This window comes from Aulostomus chinensis, chromosome 13 (genome assembly GCF_037954235.1).
Source record: "Aulostomus chinensis isolate RoL2024-O1b breed Wild chromosome 13, RoL_Achi_v1.0, whole genome shotgun sequence".
Taxonomy (NCBI): domain Eukaryota; kingdom Metazoa; phylum Chordata; class Actinopteri; order Syngnathiformes; family Aulostomidae; genus Aulostomus; species Aulostomus chinensis.
The window spans coordinates 25,644,759-25,666,046 of NC_141332.1; the positions used below are offsets into that span (position 1 = coordinate 25,644,759).

Here is a 21,288-nt window from a genome sequence, read left to right on the forward strand (position 1 = left end):
TATTTTCCAGAAAATCTCAGTGCAGATATTTCTTTGTAAAAACACATTCCTAGCAGCATTACATTTGGATAAAATATGGACAGAAATAGTACAATGGTGAAGGGTCTGTGTTTTGCTTTAATATTTGCATTTTTAGGTACTTTTACTGCAATTCGAAGGCGGTGTTGTATTTTATGGCTCCGCTAAATTAACAGTATCTGAACTCATTGGTTATCAGGTCACTCAGAGGAGGAAGATCTTGGGCAGAAAAGTGGAGCATGTGGAACTGGAGACACGACCTCTGGAGGTCAGCGGATGGGTCACTGAACTCCCAAACACCAGGACACACCAGTACATCGTAGCAAGTAAACTCGGAATCAGACACTTGTCTACTTCTAGATGGAGACTTGGTGACTAGGGGACTGACTTTTCTCAGAATACAGTTTTATCTGTCCATTTCTATGTTAACTTGAGTCAGGGAAGTGAAAACTTCAAGCCCTGCTGAAGAAATACGAGCTGGCTTACGAGGCTGAGAAAAGAACATAAACTAAAGAATAACTGTCTTGTCATCACATGAATAGATCTACTTCATGTTTGTTAGACTTTGTAGCAGCCTAACAAAGACGACAAAATGCAACATTTTATGAGTCGATGGAGGCAGACGGGTACGTGGCGGGAGGCTGAATGTTTCAGGGGGTGCAGGACTATAAAACTATGGGAGCTACTGATCTGTGCTGCAGCCTGTGGGTAGAATATGAAGATATTTAATGCCTGTTGTCTTCACAATGCAGACAGAAGCATTTTATTATCACTCTCAAATGAGCAAAGTCCCAATATGTCGTGAGACAAAGATGCTGGTTTGAATATTTTGGCCCAAATAGTTGCGCTATGCGTGAAGATCACGCCTTCATATGGTTCACACATGACGAAGCTGTTCCCATGAATCGAAACCTGAACCATGCACAGTGTAGCTGCTTGTTGAAAAGTGATCGTAGAAGTGCTCTGATCATCAGTTAAGGTGGAGCAGATTCCTGACGGGGAGGCGGTCTTCAGAGTCTCATTCTGGTCAAAACAACCCATCGCTTTATTTCCTCTGTGCACCAGCTGCTGCTCCCCCTGCATGGATTTATTGGCAAAACAACAGAAGAACATTCTCAGGTGCCTTCGCTCTTTTCAGTGGTGATGATTACAAGGTCCGAATAATAGACAATTACAGGAAAATGTGACGAAGAACACATGTGATGTGCATGTGTCACAGCCGCAGAGAACAGGAGTGCATTGTGTCCACTCATATATCACCAAGCTCCCTCCTTTCCAGACAGGTGAACAATAGAGGAGGAGAAAGAGATGAATGTTTGTTTTTCCTGAGTTTTTTTATTTGTTTTTTAGTTGACAATGACTGGAAGTATTCCACGGTTTTAACCGCACACTAGCAGTTACCCTCTGGCTTCCAGAAGGTGGGAACAATCGAAGAAGAGTCCAGGCTGCGGGCCTCTGTCCTCAAGGAGGCTTCTCAAATCTGTTGTTTGGACTTCCTGCCTGAGGACAGAATAACAGCAAAGTGAGGGAACTCAGAGTGATGTCATGGATGAAACGGTGCTGAAGTTATATTCAAACTCAAGCTTTCCTCTGATTTCTGGGTTCCAAGCAGAAGGAGAGTGTATCGCTGAGGGCCAACCAGGAAGTCAGCATCTGTGCACCTGACAAGAACTCCTGGGATCTTCACACAGGATTTAGGATTGTTGCCAAAAGTACGTTGCGGAGACTTTTATTGTTTTGGTCATACAGACCATTTTGAAGCGTAAATGCAACTGCCAGACATTCAAAGCTCCACACACTGACGTTTGTAGTTTTGTTAAGCCACTTACTAGCTACCGCTGTTTTTAAGACACAAACACAAATTTACAAAATGCTGTATTTCCTCCCGTTTTATTCCACAGAACCAAAAGCTAAATGTCTAAAGCTTGAGTTCTCCACAAACCTCATTTAAGGCGTTTCACCACAAAGCCATTCAAAAAGCCTTATTTTCAGGTTTTTGGACCTTTTCCATTCACCATTCAAACATGTGAATGGCATCAATCATATCAGGAAGAAAGTCAGGATGCATTTCTCTAAAGAAAAGTATGGAAGTATCAAAGAGTTTCCACCATGCCAGACACACATAAAAACCCCCCACATGAACAAAACCAAAGCCAGAGTTAATTACTTTCATATTCCTTTCAATGAGCATCACCGAGCATTTATGGATGTCAGGAAGTCAAAGAGCCGAGGCGGCGGTGGTGATAACTCCTGAAAAAGACTCTATTGTGGTTCATCCTGGAGTCCACGAGTCTTCGCAGCACCCGTGATCGGGTTCAATGTTGAGCTGAGGTTTTAATACAGGAAGTCGCTTTTTGGGGCTTATCAGTACCTGAGCAGAGACGCACACTTGTCACATGTCACGGTGTGGATCCCCATTATGTGTTCAGAGGAGGGAATCTTTTCATCGGCGTTTGTTTGTTTGCCTCTCAGCCAGATTACACAAAAACTACGAGGCCCATTTCCAGTAAACTTGGCGGAGGGTTGTAAAATGAGCCTTTGAAGAAGAACCCACAACATTTTAAGCCATGACAGTCACAGCACCACCTGGTGGCAACAAGAAATTACATGTTGTTTTCCAGTTTGACATCCTTCTCCTAGTGGGCCGGCCCGGTCCATCTCACATTTGGTCAGGACCACCTTAAGAACTGGGCGATGTGCTGTAGTAAAGATTGTGAATTCTCATCAAAAAGGTGTCACCGAGGCCAAGCAGCCATGTTGTACGTTTCATACAGAACGTGTAAGTGGTCACATGGTCAGATCTCTTCCGAAATCCCACATTTGAAGAGAGTCTCTGCCTGAAGACGTCTACAAGCTGAATTTAAATCATATTTAAAGTTATAATCCAAGTCATTAAGCAGCAGCATCATGATAAGCGTGTCTTTTCTAGCGCCATCTGCTGGACACAGGAGGTGCTGAAACTGCAGAGTGCTCTCAAGCAACAGCGTGACCAGGAGCGAATGGAAACATTCCGGCAACGACTAATTCAGGCGCAAGAAGCACCAAGGCTAAATACATTTCCTACAAATTTTAAAGTTTGGCACTCACGGGACATCAGTATAACCTGTTTAGTTGATTAGAATATAAAAAAAATCAGAAACCTACAGAACAGATGTCTAATAAAAACCACACGTCTGTGGTGACCTCTGTATCACCAAAAAAATAACCTTCCTGCAGCGACCCGGTGTCTGCTTCCTTCTATCGGCTGAGCACCGTTTGTCATCTCTGAAGGATATTTGTGTCTGTGCGGTGTGAATCTTCTGTTTTATATAAAGCTGGAAATATGTTTTATCATGACTTTTTCCTCTCCAGCGGTTCCTGTTCCTCCAGCGAAATTTCCTCCCTCTCTCAGCTTTGCGGGGTTTAGAAAAAAAAACAAAAAAAAAAAACACCACCCAGCATCATCTGCACTCAATCAGAATAATTATCCCAAGAAATGCTGTGCAGAGCCCGTGAGAGGTGAGGGGGAATGAAGCACAGAGGCTATTGGCAATCACCTCCCTGCAGTCATTATTAGTCATCTCTCTGCTGCTTTGGAAGAGGACCTGAATGGCTTGGGAGGACGCCAGGTGAAGCCGACAGAGAGACAGGCGAACAGAGAAAATCCCCGATGTGGCTCCGGTGCCCAGAAAGTCTCAGTGATCTCTGAAGTCTCTGGCAGCCATTTGTACATGAGTATTAGCTTTATGTTCTGTCTGTCAAGCTTCCTTTTATTTATAGATTTTAAAACACTGAACTTGTCACTCGGAAGATGTGCAGGATTTTAAAAAATCCCAAAGAGGCCAACAACACAGTCCTTCGCTATAAAAATCGTCCAAGGGGGATGAAGTGTTTGAGGTCCTGTCAGGATGTGTGAATGCTTCCTGGAAGCGTTTTTGTGGTACATCGTGGGGTTCCTGTTTGTCTACAAAATGGCTTTGCAATCAAAAGTTCCTCAAAGCTCTCTAAGTTCATAAAGCATGCAGCAAACACAGAGAATTCTTCACTGATTGGGCTCCAGTGCCCATGAAGTATCGGTTTTATGAGTCCACAGGGGCCTGGCAGCCATCCTCAGATGAATATCTCTATGGGTTGAATTTCTATTTCACCCTCGAGAATTGCACTCCTCTCTATTCCAGATATTTAAAAACTGGCTATTTCAAAGTCTAACATTTCAAAAGAAATGGGGATGCATCTTAACCCTCACAGATTCAATAATGACCCTCATTCATACTGGGATTCCTCCATGTTGGCCTGCAGACTTCCAGCAACCCTTGAAAGAGCCTCAAAGTCATTTTACTTTCAGTGAGGAGCTCTGAGCTGCGATGGCTCTCACACCAATGGATTCACCAGCGATCGAGCGCTGCCAGGTCGCCGACGTCTGCTGGCTTTCTCAGCCCGTCCTCACCATCCTTCTCTGTCAGCTGACACGCAGAACTTTCCCCAGCAAGCAGAGAAAACCCTTACTGTCTATCTGCCGACACTTCACCCAGAAGGTGTGTTTTGCCTTTTAAACGTAGACGAATGAGTATCTTGTGTTCCGGTGCTCTTACTTTTACATCATTCTGTCTCAGGTGTCAATTTATGTGACAGAGGCACAAATATAAACGCATTGAAATCAATACACTATTCCTGTTTTTTTTGTCTTTTATCTGTAACTTACCTTCTTGGGTTACAGAGATATTGTGAATTATTTTAAATTACTTGTCTTGCAACATACGGTGTCGTGAGATACTCTGATTTGCATCCTTAATGCAAAATGGCAATTTTTTTTTATTATGGCCAAATATTTATTTGCGGGGGGGGGGGTTGTATTTTCCTTTTTTTTCCTTTTGATATTAACCGAGACATTTTCTTGAGTTGTTTTCTATGTGCATATCGTTTTACTGTGAGCAAATAAGAAAAACATGCATGAGGGCGGAAAAAGGAGAGAAAAACAGACCAATTTGCAGTTAAGGCTTCATTACAGCCAAAGTTTTTACATGCAAGTTGAAAAAAAAATGGTTAAAACAATGTTTTTAAATCCTGCTGTCACTCAGATGTTTCATTTTCTGGTTTGTTTTTTTTCTATCTGATTATTGCATGTGAACACTTGTCGTTTCTCCTCTTCGAAATCCTCACAGTTTGCGTGGATGCCATCTAGTGGCTGCTCAATGGTTCTGCAATGTTCTCCGATGGCACGCCTGACTATTCCGGCTCCTCCTGACTGCAATACTCCTGAACAGTATTTGCGTGTCTTTGCTAAAGCACACAGCAGACAGACAAAATAAAAACAGTGATGAGACCTCAGTGCCCAGGAAGGATCCCTCCTGGCAGCTCACCAAGCCCACTGAGGAGTGGCAGATGAATTATTTTCTCCGTGTTTTGGCTCTCTAGTGTTTCACCCTCAAGAACCGCACTTGTCTACGATCCAGAGATTTTACATGACTGAGCCAATCACTTCATGTATGAAGTCCAAAATTGCTGCAGGCAATAGATATGTGAGAGTTCCTGACAAGTAAAAGCCCCGAGGACATGGCCTGTCCTCCCCGGAACGCTGCTTGGGTTGTTTGTTCAAATGATTTACAGCGACCCAGGGTTGTGTTTTTGATGAGCAATAGCTGCCAAAAGAATAACTCTCCTCCCCTGAAGCAACATGTGTTCCGGAGTTACTGTACAAATCGATGTACTTCCCTCCTAAAGACCTCTTTCTGAACTGTCAATATTCACATCTAGCCGGGATAACGTGTCAGTGCTGATCGCGTTAGCTCTTTTTACCGTCTTCTTGAAGAAGATTGTGTGGTGGCACATTGATTGAATGAAGACATTCAAAGAACCTCTCAAGACACAAACAGCAATGAGACATCAGTGCCCACAAACTATCCAAGTCCTGTGAAAGCTCTGGCTGTACGACAGTCGCTCTGGGGACTGGCAGCCATGCCCAGATGAATTTTCACTCTGTTTTTTTGAAAGTTTTCCATTTCAGTCTGGAGACTCGTTGTTGTCAGCGATCCAGACATTTTTAAAAACACACGTGGTTGCTTTTAAAGCGCAGGTTCATGTCAAGGTTCCGCTAAAATTCATTGATGAAGCCGTTAAGCTCTTGACTCTCTCTAAAGATACTCCAGACTTTACAGTCCGCCTCAGAAAAAGAACACCCCACTCAAGACACATCTGTCTGAGATGCAGATCCATCCTCTGCTTAAACTGATGGCACAGCAGCTCCTCTGAGATGAACATTCATCCTCCCTGATGAATCTCTAATATTTCATCCCGTCTCCCACCCACAGTTTGCTAAAAGACTGACCTGCTGCAGTCTGAAATGTCAACCTGAGTCCAAATAACCCTGAAGGCACTCTTCAGGTTTGAGAACTCGAGACTTCTGCCATGTTTCTGCACACGTTTAGTCTTTAGCCATCAAGAAATACCTGGTCTGAGAGCTGCCCGTACAGTGGGCTTGACCTCTCGGGGTCAGACTCCAGGTCGGCCTCCCCATCCCACAAGGTTATACTGCAACAAAAGAAAGGCCGTGTAAATGTGCTGTAAACGCTGTCAGCTAGCAGTGCACTGTGAGCGTATAGATGGAGGGCCAAGAGAGAAAACACATTAAAATGATGGGAAAATATTTATTCAACAGCCAGTAGGAATGTTGCTAAAGCATTCCAGAAGTCTCTGGCTACAGATATGAAACTCTAACACAGTGATAAGAATGTTGTGGTACTTTTGAGCTTTTAAAAGTTCCCATGAAACGGATGTAAGAGTGATGTTTGCTTCCTGATATTTACGTGTTTGTGGTGCAATCACGACGCCCCCCTCCTTCTAGTCAGCTCTTTACAAACCAGTGTGGATAAATCATTTCACTGCGCTCAGTGTTCACGTCAGCCTTTCCGAATGTTGGACCCGGCAGATCTAATTCTGATCATGGAACGGGTCATTTTACAGGGATTGTGAGAAGCTCATAACAATTATCCAGCATTTTACCGTCACCGCAGCACGTTTTTACAGAGCAGGCTGCTTCCTGTTAGCCCTCTGCTAAGCTGAATGAATACGTTATTTGATTGTGTGACTTTCCAAATGATGTCGGACCAAACAGATTAAATTGTAATTGTCTTTTCGTGGGGGTTATGAAACTTATATGAAACATCACACGCGTTTTTTTTTTTCCAACATGAGTCGATGGGACAAAATCCTCTGAGGCTGCAGTGGATTGCATGGCGTGTGGGGGAGGGGCAAAATGTTTAAAGAGAGCATTCTCATGTCCAGGTTGAGTCATCAATGTTGGAATCATTTATAAACAACTTTCTCTCGCCAGATGTGATGCGGCTGGTTCTTTTTTTGTGCCTCAGGGGACAATGAACTGTTTATCGACACGTCTTTTCTTAATGCCTTGTCATTTCACGTGTATTTGTTGAGGCGTTCACGTCCATCCCCTCACCTGCTACAGCTCTCGGAGTCCTGCAGGGGGCAGCGGAAGGTCTGTGTGGGGATGTTAACATGCGATCTCTTCTTCAGTTTCTCAGCCTTCTTTTCCAATCTCCTGACTTGCTGCAGCAGAGTTTCTCTCTCCTGCATCAGACAGTCTTTGAATCTGCAAAAGGTAATCAAGTCATTTGTTTTTGCACGAAAAAAAAAAAGTACTGACAAAAAAGTGCAGAACAAATAAAGTGTCGAGCACATTGTGATGGAAGTATGTGACGGCCGGTTGCAGTCATTTCTTTGGGTGGACATCATTTGATACGCAGATTTGGTGGCAGAGTGCAAAGTCCAGCTGACCAATAAATAATTGACATCAGTGTCAAACTCCCTCAAAAATACCACATGAACACAGCAAGCACCTGTGGAACAGCACGGAGAACTCAAGCTGTGGTTTGCTCTCAAATCCCGAGCCTGACAGATGTTAGCCATGTATCAGCCAGGCCCAGCCAGCGGCCCAGCCAGCGGCCCACGGCCCAGCCAGCGGCCCAGCCAGCGGTCGGCCTTCATTTGCCCATACGGTGTTCGGGCAACATCAGCTGGCGTGAACATTTTCTAGTGCATGTTTACTGAAAAGTGATGGCAGGGTTAGGGTCCACTACTGCGCTCCTGTCATGCCTTGATGGACAATAAAAGCCATTTATTGTGCAAAAGTTAAATGTTTTGCCTCCAACACATGTTTGGCACGAGTGTTTGAACCATATATGAAGGATCACGGCAAAAAGACGTGTCAGCCACTGCACTGATTATCAGACAATTGGTTAAAACCAGCAAAAGCCTTGATTTTTTTTTTTTTTTTTTTTTTGAGCTTTCAAAACACTGCTGACATGCAGAGTTTTTTTTAAAGACCGCAGCCATACCCGAACTGTGAGAGCGCTTGAATTTGATAGGAGAAAAAGGTTTAGGAACCCTGTGGAAAAGTGAGATTGATCAGGTGACGTGTTCTGCCCACCTCTTGACGCAACACATCCAGTAACGCTGTTGCTCACACAGCCACTCGCACTGCTCTGCCGTCTCCTGCAGTTTCCTCAGACGCCCCTCATTCTCTCGCTGCAGCGCCCTCACCTCCAACAGAAGAAAACATCATTTCAGTTCTCCTGTTAGCCAGCAGCTGCGACCAGCAGGAAATGATGCTGCGGTGCCTCTCAGATTAAATATAGACGAGACGAAAACACTTTTGCACCCGTTGCCCTCATCTGGAAAGAAAGGCAACTAAATATTCCAGAACACAATAATTCACGATTCACCACAAATAAATGAAGGTTTCATTTACACGGTGGCCTGTTGTCTTGGACATGAGCAGAGAAGATAATTGTAGACCTCCTGAGTCACTGGTTCTTTGATGGACTGGTCGGAGCAGTAGCCAGGAGGAGAGTGAATCCTTCGAGCCAAGTGTAAATACAAAAATCCAGAAGAATGTTTCTCGACTGCCCAGACCCAACACACGCCGATGCTACACTAACGCCAGCTAAATCTGAATAAATGCGTTCTGCACAGCAGTAGTAGGTATTAAATTTGGCCTGAGTACATAAATATGAAGTTTGCGGTTTCACGTTTCATTAAATAATCTAATTACCCCGTATCCAGCAGCGGACAATTATTACCAGTTTTTAACTGGCACAGGGCCGCATTGGCCTGAACCAGCCTCAGACAGCACGAAGAGTGTTAATCCATTAGTCTGATTGGGGACCTGGCAGATGGCTGCTGCTGCATCTCATTATTTCTGGAGGAATTGGCTACAAACCTGACAAAGAGGAATACCCAGCTTTCATAATTAGACCATTAAAACTCCATTACATGTCTATTTGTGCTCACTGTGAAATGGTCAAAACTGTGTTCAACAAAGAGTCCAAATCTGACACCTGCTGGACAAACAGAGACATAGTAACCAGTCAGTAGAGGATTGTTTCCAAGCATTTTGTTGTTTGAAAGAGTCGAGATTGTACATACTTTAAGTTGGGTAGTACTGCAGAAAATACTAGTAAAAAGTTACAATTTTGCCAAAAAAAACCTGCTTCTGTTTTGGACCGTTCTCGTCCATCTGTGATACGAGTACATGACACAAGAACGTACACGCGGTGGACCTGAGAGCTCAACAAACTGCATCCGAAACACAAACACAAGCAAAATAAGAACATCCAGCAGCTTCAAGCAGGAGTTCTTCAACCTGGATTCCCTTCAGAAAATGAAAACTGCCATTGAGTAGAAATGTACTATTTCTAGTTTGTAAAAGTACAGGAATCACTTGAACATTTGTTGGAGGGACTACTGGCTGTGGGCAAGTGCTGACAAGCGTTCCAATTGGATTTGACCTTCCGAGCCACAATCTGAACGCTTTTTATTTTTGCTGGTTGAACACAAGAAATATCTGGAGCTCCTAAAAAGATGCTTCCACGGGTGTAACGTCAGTCTCACGACCGGCGTTTGCTTGGAAGATGGTCAGCATGCAAAAAACATTCTTTTACTTATGAAGCGTTTTTAGTGATGCATCATCAATAAAAAACATGTGACAAACAAGGAATGTTGGTCTCGGTGAAATTGGAAAGGATGACGGAAACATTGACTCTGGGAATTTGAGAGCTTTTAACGACGTGATATATTTGGACACTTTTTGCTGCGACTCTTTTATAACTGCTGAGGATCGGGGCTGGCTGCAACTGTCGCCCTTTCACCACCTTCCTTGCAGACGGCAGGTGAGTATTTGGTAATTGAAATACAAGTGTGCTGGTGAGTACTCCTCAGTGGGCACATCTGCAGGAAACCGTGATATTTTTGTTGACTGGAGAACAGCGCAGCGCTCTGAGAAGCCTGATCTAGGCTCGCTCACCTCTCTCTGATGAGCGTCCTGTAAATCCTTCAGCTCCTCCGTCAGGGTTTTGTTGGTGTCTTGAAGCTGTTCCAGCTCCTCTGTCTTACTGTTGGCGACAAGTCGGAGAAAATGTCAGGAAACACGGATGAAACACCAGGAAACGTCTCTATGTTTCAGGACATTTCACCTCTCACTTGAGTGTGACGTGGATGCAGTTTTAGCATCAAGTTTATCGTCACTCAATAAGCAAAGCTGACATCACGAGATCAGCTTCCTGTGTTACAGCCATTGGTCTTAGACACATAAAGTCACTGTAAAGTTAAAGAGCCACTTGAAAATGTCAGAATTAAATAAATAACATTTAATAAAAATAAGGCTTTAATGTAGGTAGTTAGAATACATTTCCCTCCAATTCTGCCGCCTCTTGCTGCCATATTTTTTTGGGCTAATAAATAGTCATGTAGTTTTACTGCATTGAACACCTGGTTCTGTCTCGGCAGTATCAGGACCTTCCTGTTGGTAACAGTGCTTCACTAATACCTTGAATATTAAAAAAATAAACAGAAGTGTCGTCTGCCGTTATCTAGTGTGGCGCTCCAGCTTCACATCAATCTGGATGATGAATGTTGCCACAAAAAAGCAAAAAAAAGCCATGAGAGTTGGAAGCAGGTCAGCTGACGTGAAGCTGAATGCCAGTTTTGATGCGCTACACTGGAATTCCAGCTTTATTTATCAAGTGCTCTCAGAGTGGGGTCTTTGAGGGTCTTCCAGAGGGAGGAGTGACTTAATTCCCCTTCTGATCGTGGATCAGATTTCTTCTCTTCACCTAATTGGTCTCTGCTGAGCAAAATCTTCAAATGCAGCTTATTGAGAGTCAACTTATGCTTCATTTTAATAGATCAGTCATGGCTAGGATGCAGTATGAAAGATAAGAAAACTAAAACTCCCTCATGCAGAGGGGAAGCCTACCTGTGCAGCTCCTCCTGGAGGCTCTCCGTCAGTGCAGCACTGAACTGGGCCTCAGCGTGCAGGTCTTCCTGGAAGCTCTCTGCCACTGCTGCTCTGTGCTTGGCCTCTGCATGCAGCTCCTCCACCAGGCCCTCCAGCTTAACCTCAGAGCTCTGAAGACACAGCAGTTCTGACCCGACCTGCTGCAGCAGCTCCACGTCCTGTGAGCTCTCCTCCACCAGGAGGACCACACGCTGCTGCAGCAGGTCCACCAGGTACTGCAGAAGAAGCACATGGAGACACATTTACATTTATGTCACCCACAGAAATTCACAAAGCTTGTGCAGCATTTTAGAGGTGTGCTATTATTATTTAGAGGTGTTATTATTAACACGTACAACTTGGTACATTCTCACATTCAAGAAGGAAATTCATTAATCCGAGCACTTCAAAGGAAATGCCTCTCTTATTGTACTGTAGCATTAGAATATAAAACAGCTAAAGGGCAAAGAGTTTGTGGCAAGCCTAAACCTGACTCTATATCAAATCTCTGGTTGGAAAAAGTGAGTCAGTCACGTTAGCTAAATCTGTAACAGGACAGCTGCTAATCAGCTCGCCCGTGGAAACGTGTAAAACTGGATATTTACTTGAGTATAACAGCTCATTTCTGAAGAACAAAAAATCCCTTCATTTAAAAAGGGCTTAACATATGATCAGTTACTGTAACTGGGATTCGGGTCACAAAATAAATCTCAATAAATGTTTTCTTATGTGTTTTTCCTGTGAATAACAAGACATTAAACCTCTAAACGGTGTTGAAGTGAGGCAGAAAAAGAGTAAAATCAGTTGAGCTAACCGCTTCAAGACATACCTGCAACCTTTGAGAAGGAGCCAAAAAACCCAAAAGGTTACTAATAACTACTGCCAAAAGCTCTACATTTCTACTATGTTAACACTGGCACTTACTGCAAGACTAATTCCGACGTAATTAGAATAATTGTGGCGTTGGTGGCCTGCTGGTATGGTCATGGTAATGCCTTCAAATCATGAGATTGTAATGAGGTGAAACACTGCAAGGTTACCTGACACAAACTCTAAAAATCATGCTGGAGTGGACAGTGGAGCGTATTTCCCAACGAGAGTCTAATCGACTGACTTCAGGTTGAAATAAAGATGAATGTTGCTGTAGGAGAATTTTCCTTTGGCTCAGACTTTGAGTTTAATGGCGGATTTCATTCATCGCCAAATTCAATCAGCCTAGTTTCCAGCAGTAAAAAACGAGCTCGGATAATTGCACCAAACACTTCCCCAAAACACCAGACAGACAAGGTTCGAGATGCGTTTCCTGGAACAGCTGACGGGAAGAGCCAGATATTTTCCCTCAGGATGTGGGGAGGACAAAACCACAGCAAAGCGGTGCATCAACACTGGACACTAACTGGGAATTCCCATGAAGTGACATGATGACAGCAGCTGCTAGGATGAGACAGAAGACTGTAGTCACGACATGACCAACACAGGCTAGCAAGACCAGCGGCCAGCAGACTCAACATTCATGTACGGTGCCTCTAGAAGCCTGTTTTGGCTTCCCAAAGAGATCAGACAGTCACTGGTACATGTAAAGTACAGTACTACAATGTTTACAGGCTTCAGTGTTGCAACCTTCACCATAGAAGTAGTTTATACACTCACAAATTGATACATCTCTCCTCCAAAGGAAATGTATGGGCTCAAGCAAGCCCACGCCACGCGGTCCTCAGGAGACACCGGCTCAAGGTCAACAAAACCTTACACTGTAGCAGCTTTTAACTTTTTTCCTACCTCTTGTTCCCAAATTTCAACCAGTTTGTCTCTTACATCACTGATACTTCTACAATTACAAGTCACGTTCTTGTCATGTGGAGGTCCTTAAGGCTCTGTCCTTGGTCCTGTTTCATATCAAGAAACTCCCAGGGGCCATTTCTTTTTAGCTTTTGTTGTTAATTCAGAGAGAAGTTGGTTTTATGTAGGCTGATATGCATCTTGAGCCACTTCATACAGACTAGTAGTTGCCAAGAACACAGAAGTTTCACTTTTTTCCAAAGCAAAATTCAGCCAAAACGTCACTGCAGCAGTTTTGACAAACTACTTCTGTTTTGTGTCGTCTTTGCTCAGTTGTGTTTGTTGTAAAGCATTTTGGCAGTAAATGCGTATTTTGGATAAATACATCTCACTTCACTGCTCGGCCTTTGGTGATTTTTGCCCAGCCAGCTTCACCTGCTGCTGCTGAACCTTGCTGATGAGCTGGTCCTGGTTCATCCTGAGCTCCACGTTGGTCTGCTCCTGGAGGAGGAGCTGAGCAGTGACAGCCTGCAGCTCATTCTGGAGCTTCCTCTCTCTTTCTCTGGACAGCAGAATCTCCCTGTCTAGCGTCCCTGCAACCACACAAACAGGACAGTTGAAGATTTACACACACGTGCAGATTCAGACAGCAAGAGAGCTGCTCAGCACGTGACTGCTGCAGGGGATGAAACATGGGGGATGTAGGAGGGGTTCTGACACCTAATTGACATAGTTCTCCTTTTGAAAATTTAATTTTACACAGTAGCTAAGAAGAAAGTCACTTTGGGGAGGTTGATCTCACACACGGCTGTAAGGATTTCCTCGTTCGCACTGATGAGACTAAAGCCTGACATTCAGCCAAGGACACACACTTTTAAGTGTCGCGGTTAAACTTTAGGATGTCCTTTTAAACGGGCATACAATTTACTTTAAAAAAAAAATCACACTGAAAATATCTGATTACATGTTATTCTCTGGATGATTCATTTTTAAATTAACCGTTAGAAAACTACAACTATTACATTCCGCAACGGTAAATTGCAGGAGGAGCAGTGATTCCAGCTCGATGCACAGTGCACTTGTGCTTTTCCTTAAGGGAACTGGGCAAAGTAACTTACTGGTGCATTAGTTTTGGTTTGTAAAAACTATCCATCAGGAAAGCCTTAATTTACACTTTTTATGCACACCTGCATAGAAATTACATAAAGAACAGGGTCAGCCTTTTCATCGTCCAATCAGAATTTTTCTTTAATTCTGACAAAGGTAGAAAAGGAGGGAAGACCTTATTTGGCATGTCCTTCCCTTGCGGTTAACAGGACTTGTGCAGCTTTAAAATGTAAAAGTGTAACTTCACTCTCCAAGGCCAAAGTGTTGGTGTGTGCTACTGACCTTTGTCGTGCGCCAGCCGGGTGCACTTGGCTGTCAGATACTGGATCTGACTGTAGTCTTCATCCCGCTGAGCTCTGAAAAATCTCCTCATGCTCAGCCGTGTTTCACTCATATGTGCCCCCTCTGCTCTAGAACTTCCTCCACTTTCCCATCATCCTTAGGGCTGGGTGGACTTGGTCAGACAATATTCGACTCCCCCTGCACATGAAGTCGGTGTCTTTCGCAGAGGAGGACCTGTATGTGGAGCGCACCTACAGAGCGCATGTTTCATCTAAGCTGCTGTTTCCATAACAGAGGCGAGGCTCTCTGCTGGTCTTCAGGCCTGAGGCGCTGTGTTGCTTTCTGACCCGCTGCTGCTCATCCTGTAAAAATAGGAAAACTCGCCCTTGTTTCACGCACCCACTCAAGACCTGATCCCGTGTTGTATGCAAATCCTCAAATGGTTTCCCTGTTGAAATAAGTCCTGCAGGAGAGACGTCGGGCATGTTGTGTCTAGCAGGCTGGCATCTTTACAGTCGTACCCTCGGGGTAGTGCTTTTATAATATAAGACATGATTGCACAGAGGGAAATACCACTAGAGGGTATGTTATGTATCAGGTGTGTCAGGCAGTGGCCCCACCAATGGAAGGGCGGGGGGCCACAGCACTCCTCTAAATCTTACTGGCTCTCTCAGTGCCCCCTAAGCTCTGAAAAGGCAGTTTGCCATTTACAGAAGCACCATATCCAACGTCAGTGAACACTACAGATTTTCTCGCACCGCGTACGGGATGTCGTTTTTCTTTTTGTGGTGAGTGCCATTCAAGACCTCAACTGTCTCCTACAGGGGAGACAGAATGGTACAGTCTTCAAATGAGTGAGCCTGAACTTCTCAGACAGACAGTCTTGTGAATGCATTTGTAGTCACTCAAAAAAAAAAGAGAGGATGTTCAAAAATGGCATTTATTAAAAAAAAAACAAAAACAAAACCAAACACCATGCTGACTCCTGCCTCTTCATCACAGAAGTTACAGATAGAAAATGGCATTGGACATTGACATGAAGCGTCCCGTAAAATAAATAAATACAACATCTGCTCGGATCTGTGAGAAAAACATCTGTCATGGAACAGAAACACAGACAAACCATCTCACAGCTACACACCAGACTCGTCACGTCAGGGAGATAACACACTACAAAAGAGTAAGTCACACCCTCGAACTCGCACAGCGCCACCCAGACCATCTCAGGATCCCCCTGCTCGTCACATGACCAGCAGTGTGTAATCTACTGCAGAGAGTACTCAGATTCAAAGTAGTTTTACATTAATGCACGGACAAAATAATGTCAGTAGTTTTGAATATTAGCTTACTTAAATAGGGTCTCAACTGAATCTAAACAGCTGCCGTCATGATGGTGCTTCCACGACGACCGGTGCCTCGGCTGCGGCCGTGGTCTCAGGAGCAGGCAGCTAACAGACGGGAGAGCTACACATCGGAGAGGATTTTTCACACAGTTCATGTCTGATGTCAGTTGCTATTTTGGTTACATTTTTAACCCGTTTTTAATTTACACAGCAGTTTCAAGATAGGTAGACTTATTTTCAAATCTAACATTCTGCTTGCACACTGGGACTTGAGTTGGTCCCTAGTTTTATCCAGGTGACACGAGGAGGAGCCGGGGGCGGTTCACACAACAGTCCTTGAGATAATTCTGTCAGTGTTAAATCAACCAACACAAGCCAGAGCCTCGCTGATGGCTTACAACCCTGACCCCTTCAAATGAAGCATGCCTCCTCAGACCAGCAGTGGGTTCCCTTCACAGTGGAACCCTACAGTACCAGTATCCAGTGGTACTTGCCTTTCAGAAATGTCGTTTCAGTTGCTCAGCTAACGTGAGCTGAAGCGGCGGGAAATCTTTCAGGTAATCAAAGCTGCTGCACTCTTCAGGTTTGAGACCAATGTTTCCTCAGGTTGAACGTGTTGCCAAGGCCAACATTGCATCTCACAAGGATGCAAATATCGTCTGTGTTAAGTTTTTTAAAAGTTTAACCAAAACTGTGCTGAGACTGAACAGGAGCGACATCGCCTGCGCTCACTCGCCTCATCTCAGGTACTGAAGTTCAGCACTGAGTGATACTTCAGTTGGTACATTTGAAAGTACCACGTTTGGCCCCCAACCACGTTTGGCCCTCAACCCATGACCATTTCACATTAAGAATACAGAGTGGAGTCCCAGGGAGATGTTTGCTTCTCTGGTTTGTCTTTTTTGTAGGTCTGAAATGTTACAATAAAGCAATTGTATTTTTTTTTGAATGAAAAGAAACGTCAGAAGCAAATATTCTGGTAAGGAAGTTTTGTTCCCAGACCACAGCTTGGAAAACAAACCTTCAATAGAGTGAAAGCTTTCTGGACACACATGGTGGAAGTGCATTCAGGTGGTTGAGGAGCCAGTTGACAAAATCCAACACTTACTGTGACGTGATGGGAGGACGTGAAAATAACAAAAACAGTTTCAGAAAAAACTAAATCACCATGTTCCAGAGATGTTCCAACAGGAAAATAGAAATCAGTATCTCCAAATCTTCCCCTTTCAAGTCTACCTCAGACACCCCAGTGCAGCAACAAGGCAGCAGATGCTTAATTCCAAGTTCTGTTAATGAGGTTAAATATGTCAGAGAACTGGACAACGACATCTGAAGACTGCAGGCCCCGTTGCTCCAAGAGCCACAACACTTCCTTCGGGTAACCGGGAAAACATTGTGAAATACATAAATAGTGTATCTATCCTGGAAATGGTGAATTAATGCAACAGCACATGGGCCAAATCTGTGCTTGTAGAGAAACACCAGTCGCTGGGCTTCAGGGGAGTCACATTTGAAAGCTTAAGCAGGTGACCAGGCCTCGGTTATAAGTAGCTCAGGTCTTAGCTTGGCCACATTTCCAGCAAGGCTGCTGTCCTGGAGCTAATCCTATGCTAGCCGGCGGCTACTGTGAGCTTTTCATGCTTTCTTGACCTGACAAGGCAAAGAAAGAACCCACACTTACAATGAGGTAAGAGCAAAGTAACAGTGTTGAAGCAGCCTGCATCCAGTTACCAGCACAGAAGTCCGTTTAACTGGATCTTTGTAGAGATGGAACATGTTTGAAGGCTCACATTCCACTCCTGAACACATTCTCCTCAGTGCGATGACAAACGATTGGGAAAATTAAAAAACACATTGATGGACAAACAACAGATTTAAAAAAATCACATTTACAGAGGGTCGCCTTTCTATCAGGCGCACACACACACAGACACACACTGATCATTTAGACTTGGTCGCCAAGTTTCACAGCTTAGGGGTGGTACCATTTCACAAGCAGAAAGATGGCAAAAATCTGCTTTCTTCGAGCTGAATTCTCACACCTTCATATGAAAGTCGGAAAAAACTATGGTTCTATCCCGTGAAAATTTGAATTCTGAACTCATGTTGTGTGGATTTTCTATCAGATTCATGACGATTTACACTCAATTCAGCACTCGTATGTTCACAGACAACACAAGCAGTTGCTGGCCACTCGGCTCCTAACACCGAGTATCAAAGCGGGTTCACGAAGGAGGAAAAATCACAACACAAAAGTCAGAGAGCAAAACTTAAGATGAGGACAAAAACAACAGAAAGTCAGCAGTTTCCATCCACCATACGTCACTCAGTTCAATATGATGCAGGGCAGGCGGTAAAAAAAAAGACAAAGTATTGCACTGGTTTGGTGTGAGTCTATGGATGGGCGGCCATCATATAAATAACAACAAGAACCAAAGAGTAAGACCAATAATAATCGTAACGCTAATAAAAACTGTTCAGACTAAGGCCCTCACCCCCCTCCCTCTGCTGCTTTACCACTGCTGCCAACTGAAGTCGTCGTTGGAGCCAAAGACCAGGAAGAAGCCCAGGATGGTCCCGAAGATGACTACGTTACCAGTTAGCACGAGTGCGCACGCCCCCCAGGCGATCTGTCAACACAGCAATGATTCAGGTTCAGAATGCTGCCGCACACATTCAAACCAAACTCCAGGCCCCCGTGACTCTCATGTTGTGCTGCTCTAAGGTTGCACAGATGCTGCGTTCAGGACGACTAGGACGTCGGTATTCCAACCCAGGGGTTTCCCACATCACTGCGTTCACACTGCGGTCGACTCAGAGGGCAAAGAAGACAAGGTGAGACCTCGTATACGGCCTGACACGTGGTAAGAGCCCAAATGTGAACACGTGCCGCACAGATTAGCGTGTAGTCGTGCCCCCAGTGTGAATTCCTGATATACACACAATCTAACATAACTTTTGATTCGCCAAAGAGCCAAAAACATTGCGGTTCTCATGCGTTTTGAATTTTAGGGTTGCAGTTAGTTTTTTTGATAGTTGGGTTAAGCATCCCCAGCGCCAGCACTGGAAGGTTGGAAAGCTGGTCATAACAAGGAAAGTTAAACAAACAAACAAACAAAAAGCACAGGTGGTATGGCAAATTACAGAAACTGCAGTAATCAGACCAAAAAAAAACACATTTCAAAATTCACACCAAGTACACTTGCGATGCTATAAAATGTGCCAAAAAACAAACAATTTTTCCAACAGTCCTTGGCCTCCATTGGAGCTTTAAAAACATACCAGTAATGACCAGTAATTCCTGACTTAAACACCATTCAATTGCTTTTTTCAAACTTCCAAGTTGTCTTGAACGCAGCAACACATAAGCAGCTAATTGCAATTTCTGCTGAGCGACTTCTGAAGGTACTACAGTCAAACATGACAGGCTAATTAGCTACTCGGCGGCTACTGTGACTTACTACTTCAGCTCTTGCAAAGATGATGGGCAGGCCGAAGGCTGAAATAACGATGCCCGTCGTGAGGAAGATGGCCAGCTCTTTGCAGGCGTTACTGGCCGAGTCTGAGTCGTCGACCACCCTCCGCGAGATGCAGTACGGGATGGGAGAGAGGATGTAGAAGAAGAGCAGAAACAAAGGCCAGTATTTGCTGCAGAGAGAGAAATCGATTCACAGAAGTTGGGTAAGGAAGGAGGGAGGAGCTGAGAGGATGAAGGATGACGACACAAACCCTGCTCAGCACTCAGTAGTCATCTAGTTTAACAGGTGAGCTGCCAAGACTATTCAGCTCAGTAACTTCCACGTGACCTGCACGAGTGACAGGGCATCAGATCTGGAATATGAGGGTCAGCTGTCCATGAAGAAGTTATCACAGCTCAGATATTGGAATAGCGGCGCCTGTCCAGGTTCAGCTCCATCGCGAGCGCTGGATCACGAACCCACCACTGACATAACTGGAGACTAAATTACTTCACTTGCTGTTGTTGTTGTTGTTTTTGCCTCTATACTTTTCCAACAATGGCAATAAGAATGATCACAATAAAACGGAAAAAAAACGTCTAGTATCAGAATCAGCTGATGATGCATGTCGCACCAGAACTGAATCCCTGATTTAGGTTATTTATTCCAGAACAGGTTACACTTTAACAGACAAAAAAACACAGACTATGTTGCTTCTAGTCGATGGTTATGGGATGCCATTAGCTTCAAGCTAATTATGTGGCTGGCTCTCACAAAGAAGGGATCCGGGGTCTGATTTTTTTTTCAAGAGGTCAAGATTCCCGTTTGTTTTAAGGAGAAGTACAACTTTTACCGTCCACAAAGAAACTGCTTCAGTCACAAGAACTGTTTTTGGGACCCAGCGACAAATTATTGCCCCCTGAGGCCTACAATAATCCAGGCATGTATTGTGGCCTGCCCCCTGACAGGATGCAGGATGTGATGCTGGTGGTACTTACTCATACACCGGGAGCGCACATCCTAGCATGAGGAACATGAGGCCAATGGCCCCTCCAAAAGACAAGCTGATGAGAGCTACAGGAGAAGGGGAGAGAGGGGCAGAGGTCAGCATGGACGGGATTGTCTCCAACGACCCTCAACAAAGTGATCACAGCCTCATCTGAGCCCCTGGCTTTGAAGCTATCATGTGATGAATCAGCTGATTTCACGTGAACCCCAGCCTTTAGCTCGCTGAGCTGTGCTATCGAGGGTTCGTGGTGTGTGTAGCTATAAACGCAGTACATCGCGGCGGATGCTTGTTAACTGTTTGCCAAATAAGCACAAGTAGTTGGCACAGGCAAAGCATCCCGGCTGTAGTGAATCACTTGAATTTACGTGCAGCTAGCATTAGCTTCACAACAACACAACACAACATTGGAGCAAGGCGTAAATACGTAAGACGCCTCGCTGCACTAACACATGATAAACTAGCTAACGGTCGGTGTGGTTGACGAAGACACAGGCTAACAGACAGAGCAGGGTGCCGAGCTAATGCTAACGACTGTATTGGCCCAGCGGCTTCACGCCACCGTCAGCTCATATCCATCAGCCTCCCAACGAATTTCGCCACGGTTACAATGGTGATGTCAGCATCTTTTCATTTTTTAGAGGAAATTACAAATTCAATTTCATTACCTTTGATACCGGCCATTTCTCCCGGATAAACACACACGCACAGCCCGGACTAAAGACAACAGATCCCCCCTCCGCGGCTGTGCACTGCGACTGGACCTTCAACCAGTCCTGCTGAGCTGCTGCTTTCCGAAGCTGCAGCTAGCGAAGGACTTCTTCTTCTTCGAAAAATTTTTTTTTGGTTGTCAAACAAGGAATTGGCGCATTACCGCCACTGATTGGTGTGGCGTGTGGACCTGCCCCCTATTTTCTGAAATACTAAAAAATGAAATAACAACTAACAGTTGTTGAGTTCCGTTGTAATGTGTGTTTCACATCAAATTGCAACTTATTATTAATAATTATTGTTATTTCGAAAGAA

The 21,288-nt window shown here is 44.4% G+C and overlaps 2 protein-coding genes across 2 annotated transcripts; both read right to left on the reverse strand.

The window, feature by feature from the left end:
• Positions 1-243: 243 nt before the first annotated feature.
• LOC147251513 (uncharacterized) lies at positions 244-15,233 on the reverse strand. Its single transcript, XM_086222292.1, has 8 exons — positions 14,456-15,233; positions 13,502-13,659; positions 11,267-11,523; positions 10,316-10,403; positions 8,441-8,553; positions 7,451-7,603; positions 6,444-6,525; positions 244-1,518 (listed from the first exon to the last, which is right to left on the reverse strand). The coding sequence occupies exons 1-8, from the start codon at positions 14,565-14,567 to the stop codon at positions 1,480-1,482; spliced, it is 1,002 nt and encodes a 333-aa protein (XP_086078418.1). The 5' UTR covers positions 14,568-15,233; the 3' UTR covers positions 244-1,479.
• A 144-nt stretch (positions 15,234-15,377) lies between these two features.
• On the reverse strand, positions 15,378-21,082 carry LOC147251514 (leptin receptor overlapping transcript-like 1). Its single transcript, XM_086222291.1, has 4 exons — positions 20,931-21,082; positions 20,255-20,330; positions 19,260-19,446; positions 15,378-18,428 (listed from the first exon to the last, which is right to left on the reverse strand). Exons 1-4 carry the CDS (start codon positions 20,944-20,946, stop codon positions 18,312-18,314), a joined length of 396 nt encoding a protein of 131 aa, XP_086078417.1. The 5' UTR covers positions 20,947-21,082; the 3' UTR covers positions 15,378-18,311.
• Positions 21,083-21,288: the final 206 nt, after the last annotated feature.

Coding starts and splice junctions, on each gene's coding strand:
- LOC147251513 (XM_086222292.1), bottom strand. CDS start 14,567: ATGAGTGAAACACGGCTGAGCATGAGGAGATTTTTCAGAGCTCAGCGG. Junction 11,524..13,501: donor GCAAGGTTCAGCAGCAGCAG/GTGAAGCTGGCT, acceptor CTTCTTCTGCAG/TACCTGGTGGACCTGCTGCA. Junction 1,519..6,443: donor ACGGGCAGCTCTCAGACCAG/GTATTTCTTGAT, acceptor TTCTGTCCTCAG/GCAGGAAGTCCAAACAACAG.
- LOC147251514 (XM_086222291.1), bottom strand. Junction 19,447..20,254: donor TGTGCGCTCCCGGTGTATGA/GTAAGTACCACC, acceptor CTCTCTCTGCAG/CAAATACTGGCCTTTGTTTC. Junction 18,429..19,259: donor TCTTTGCAAGAGCTGAAGTA/GTAAGTCACAGT, acceptor CTGTGTTGACAG/ATCGCCTGGGGGGCGTGCGC.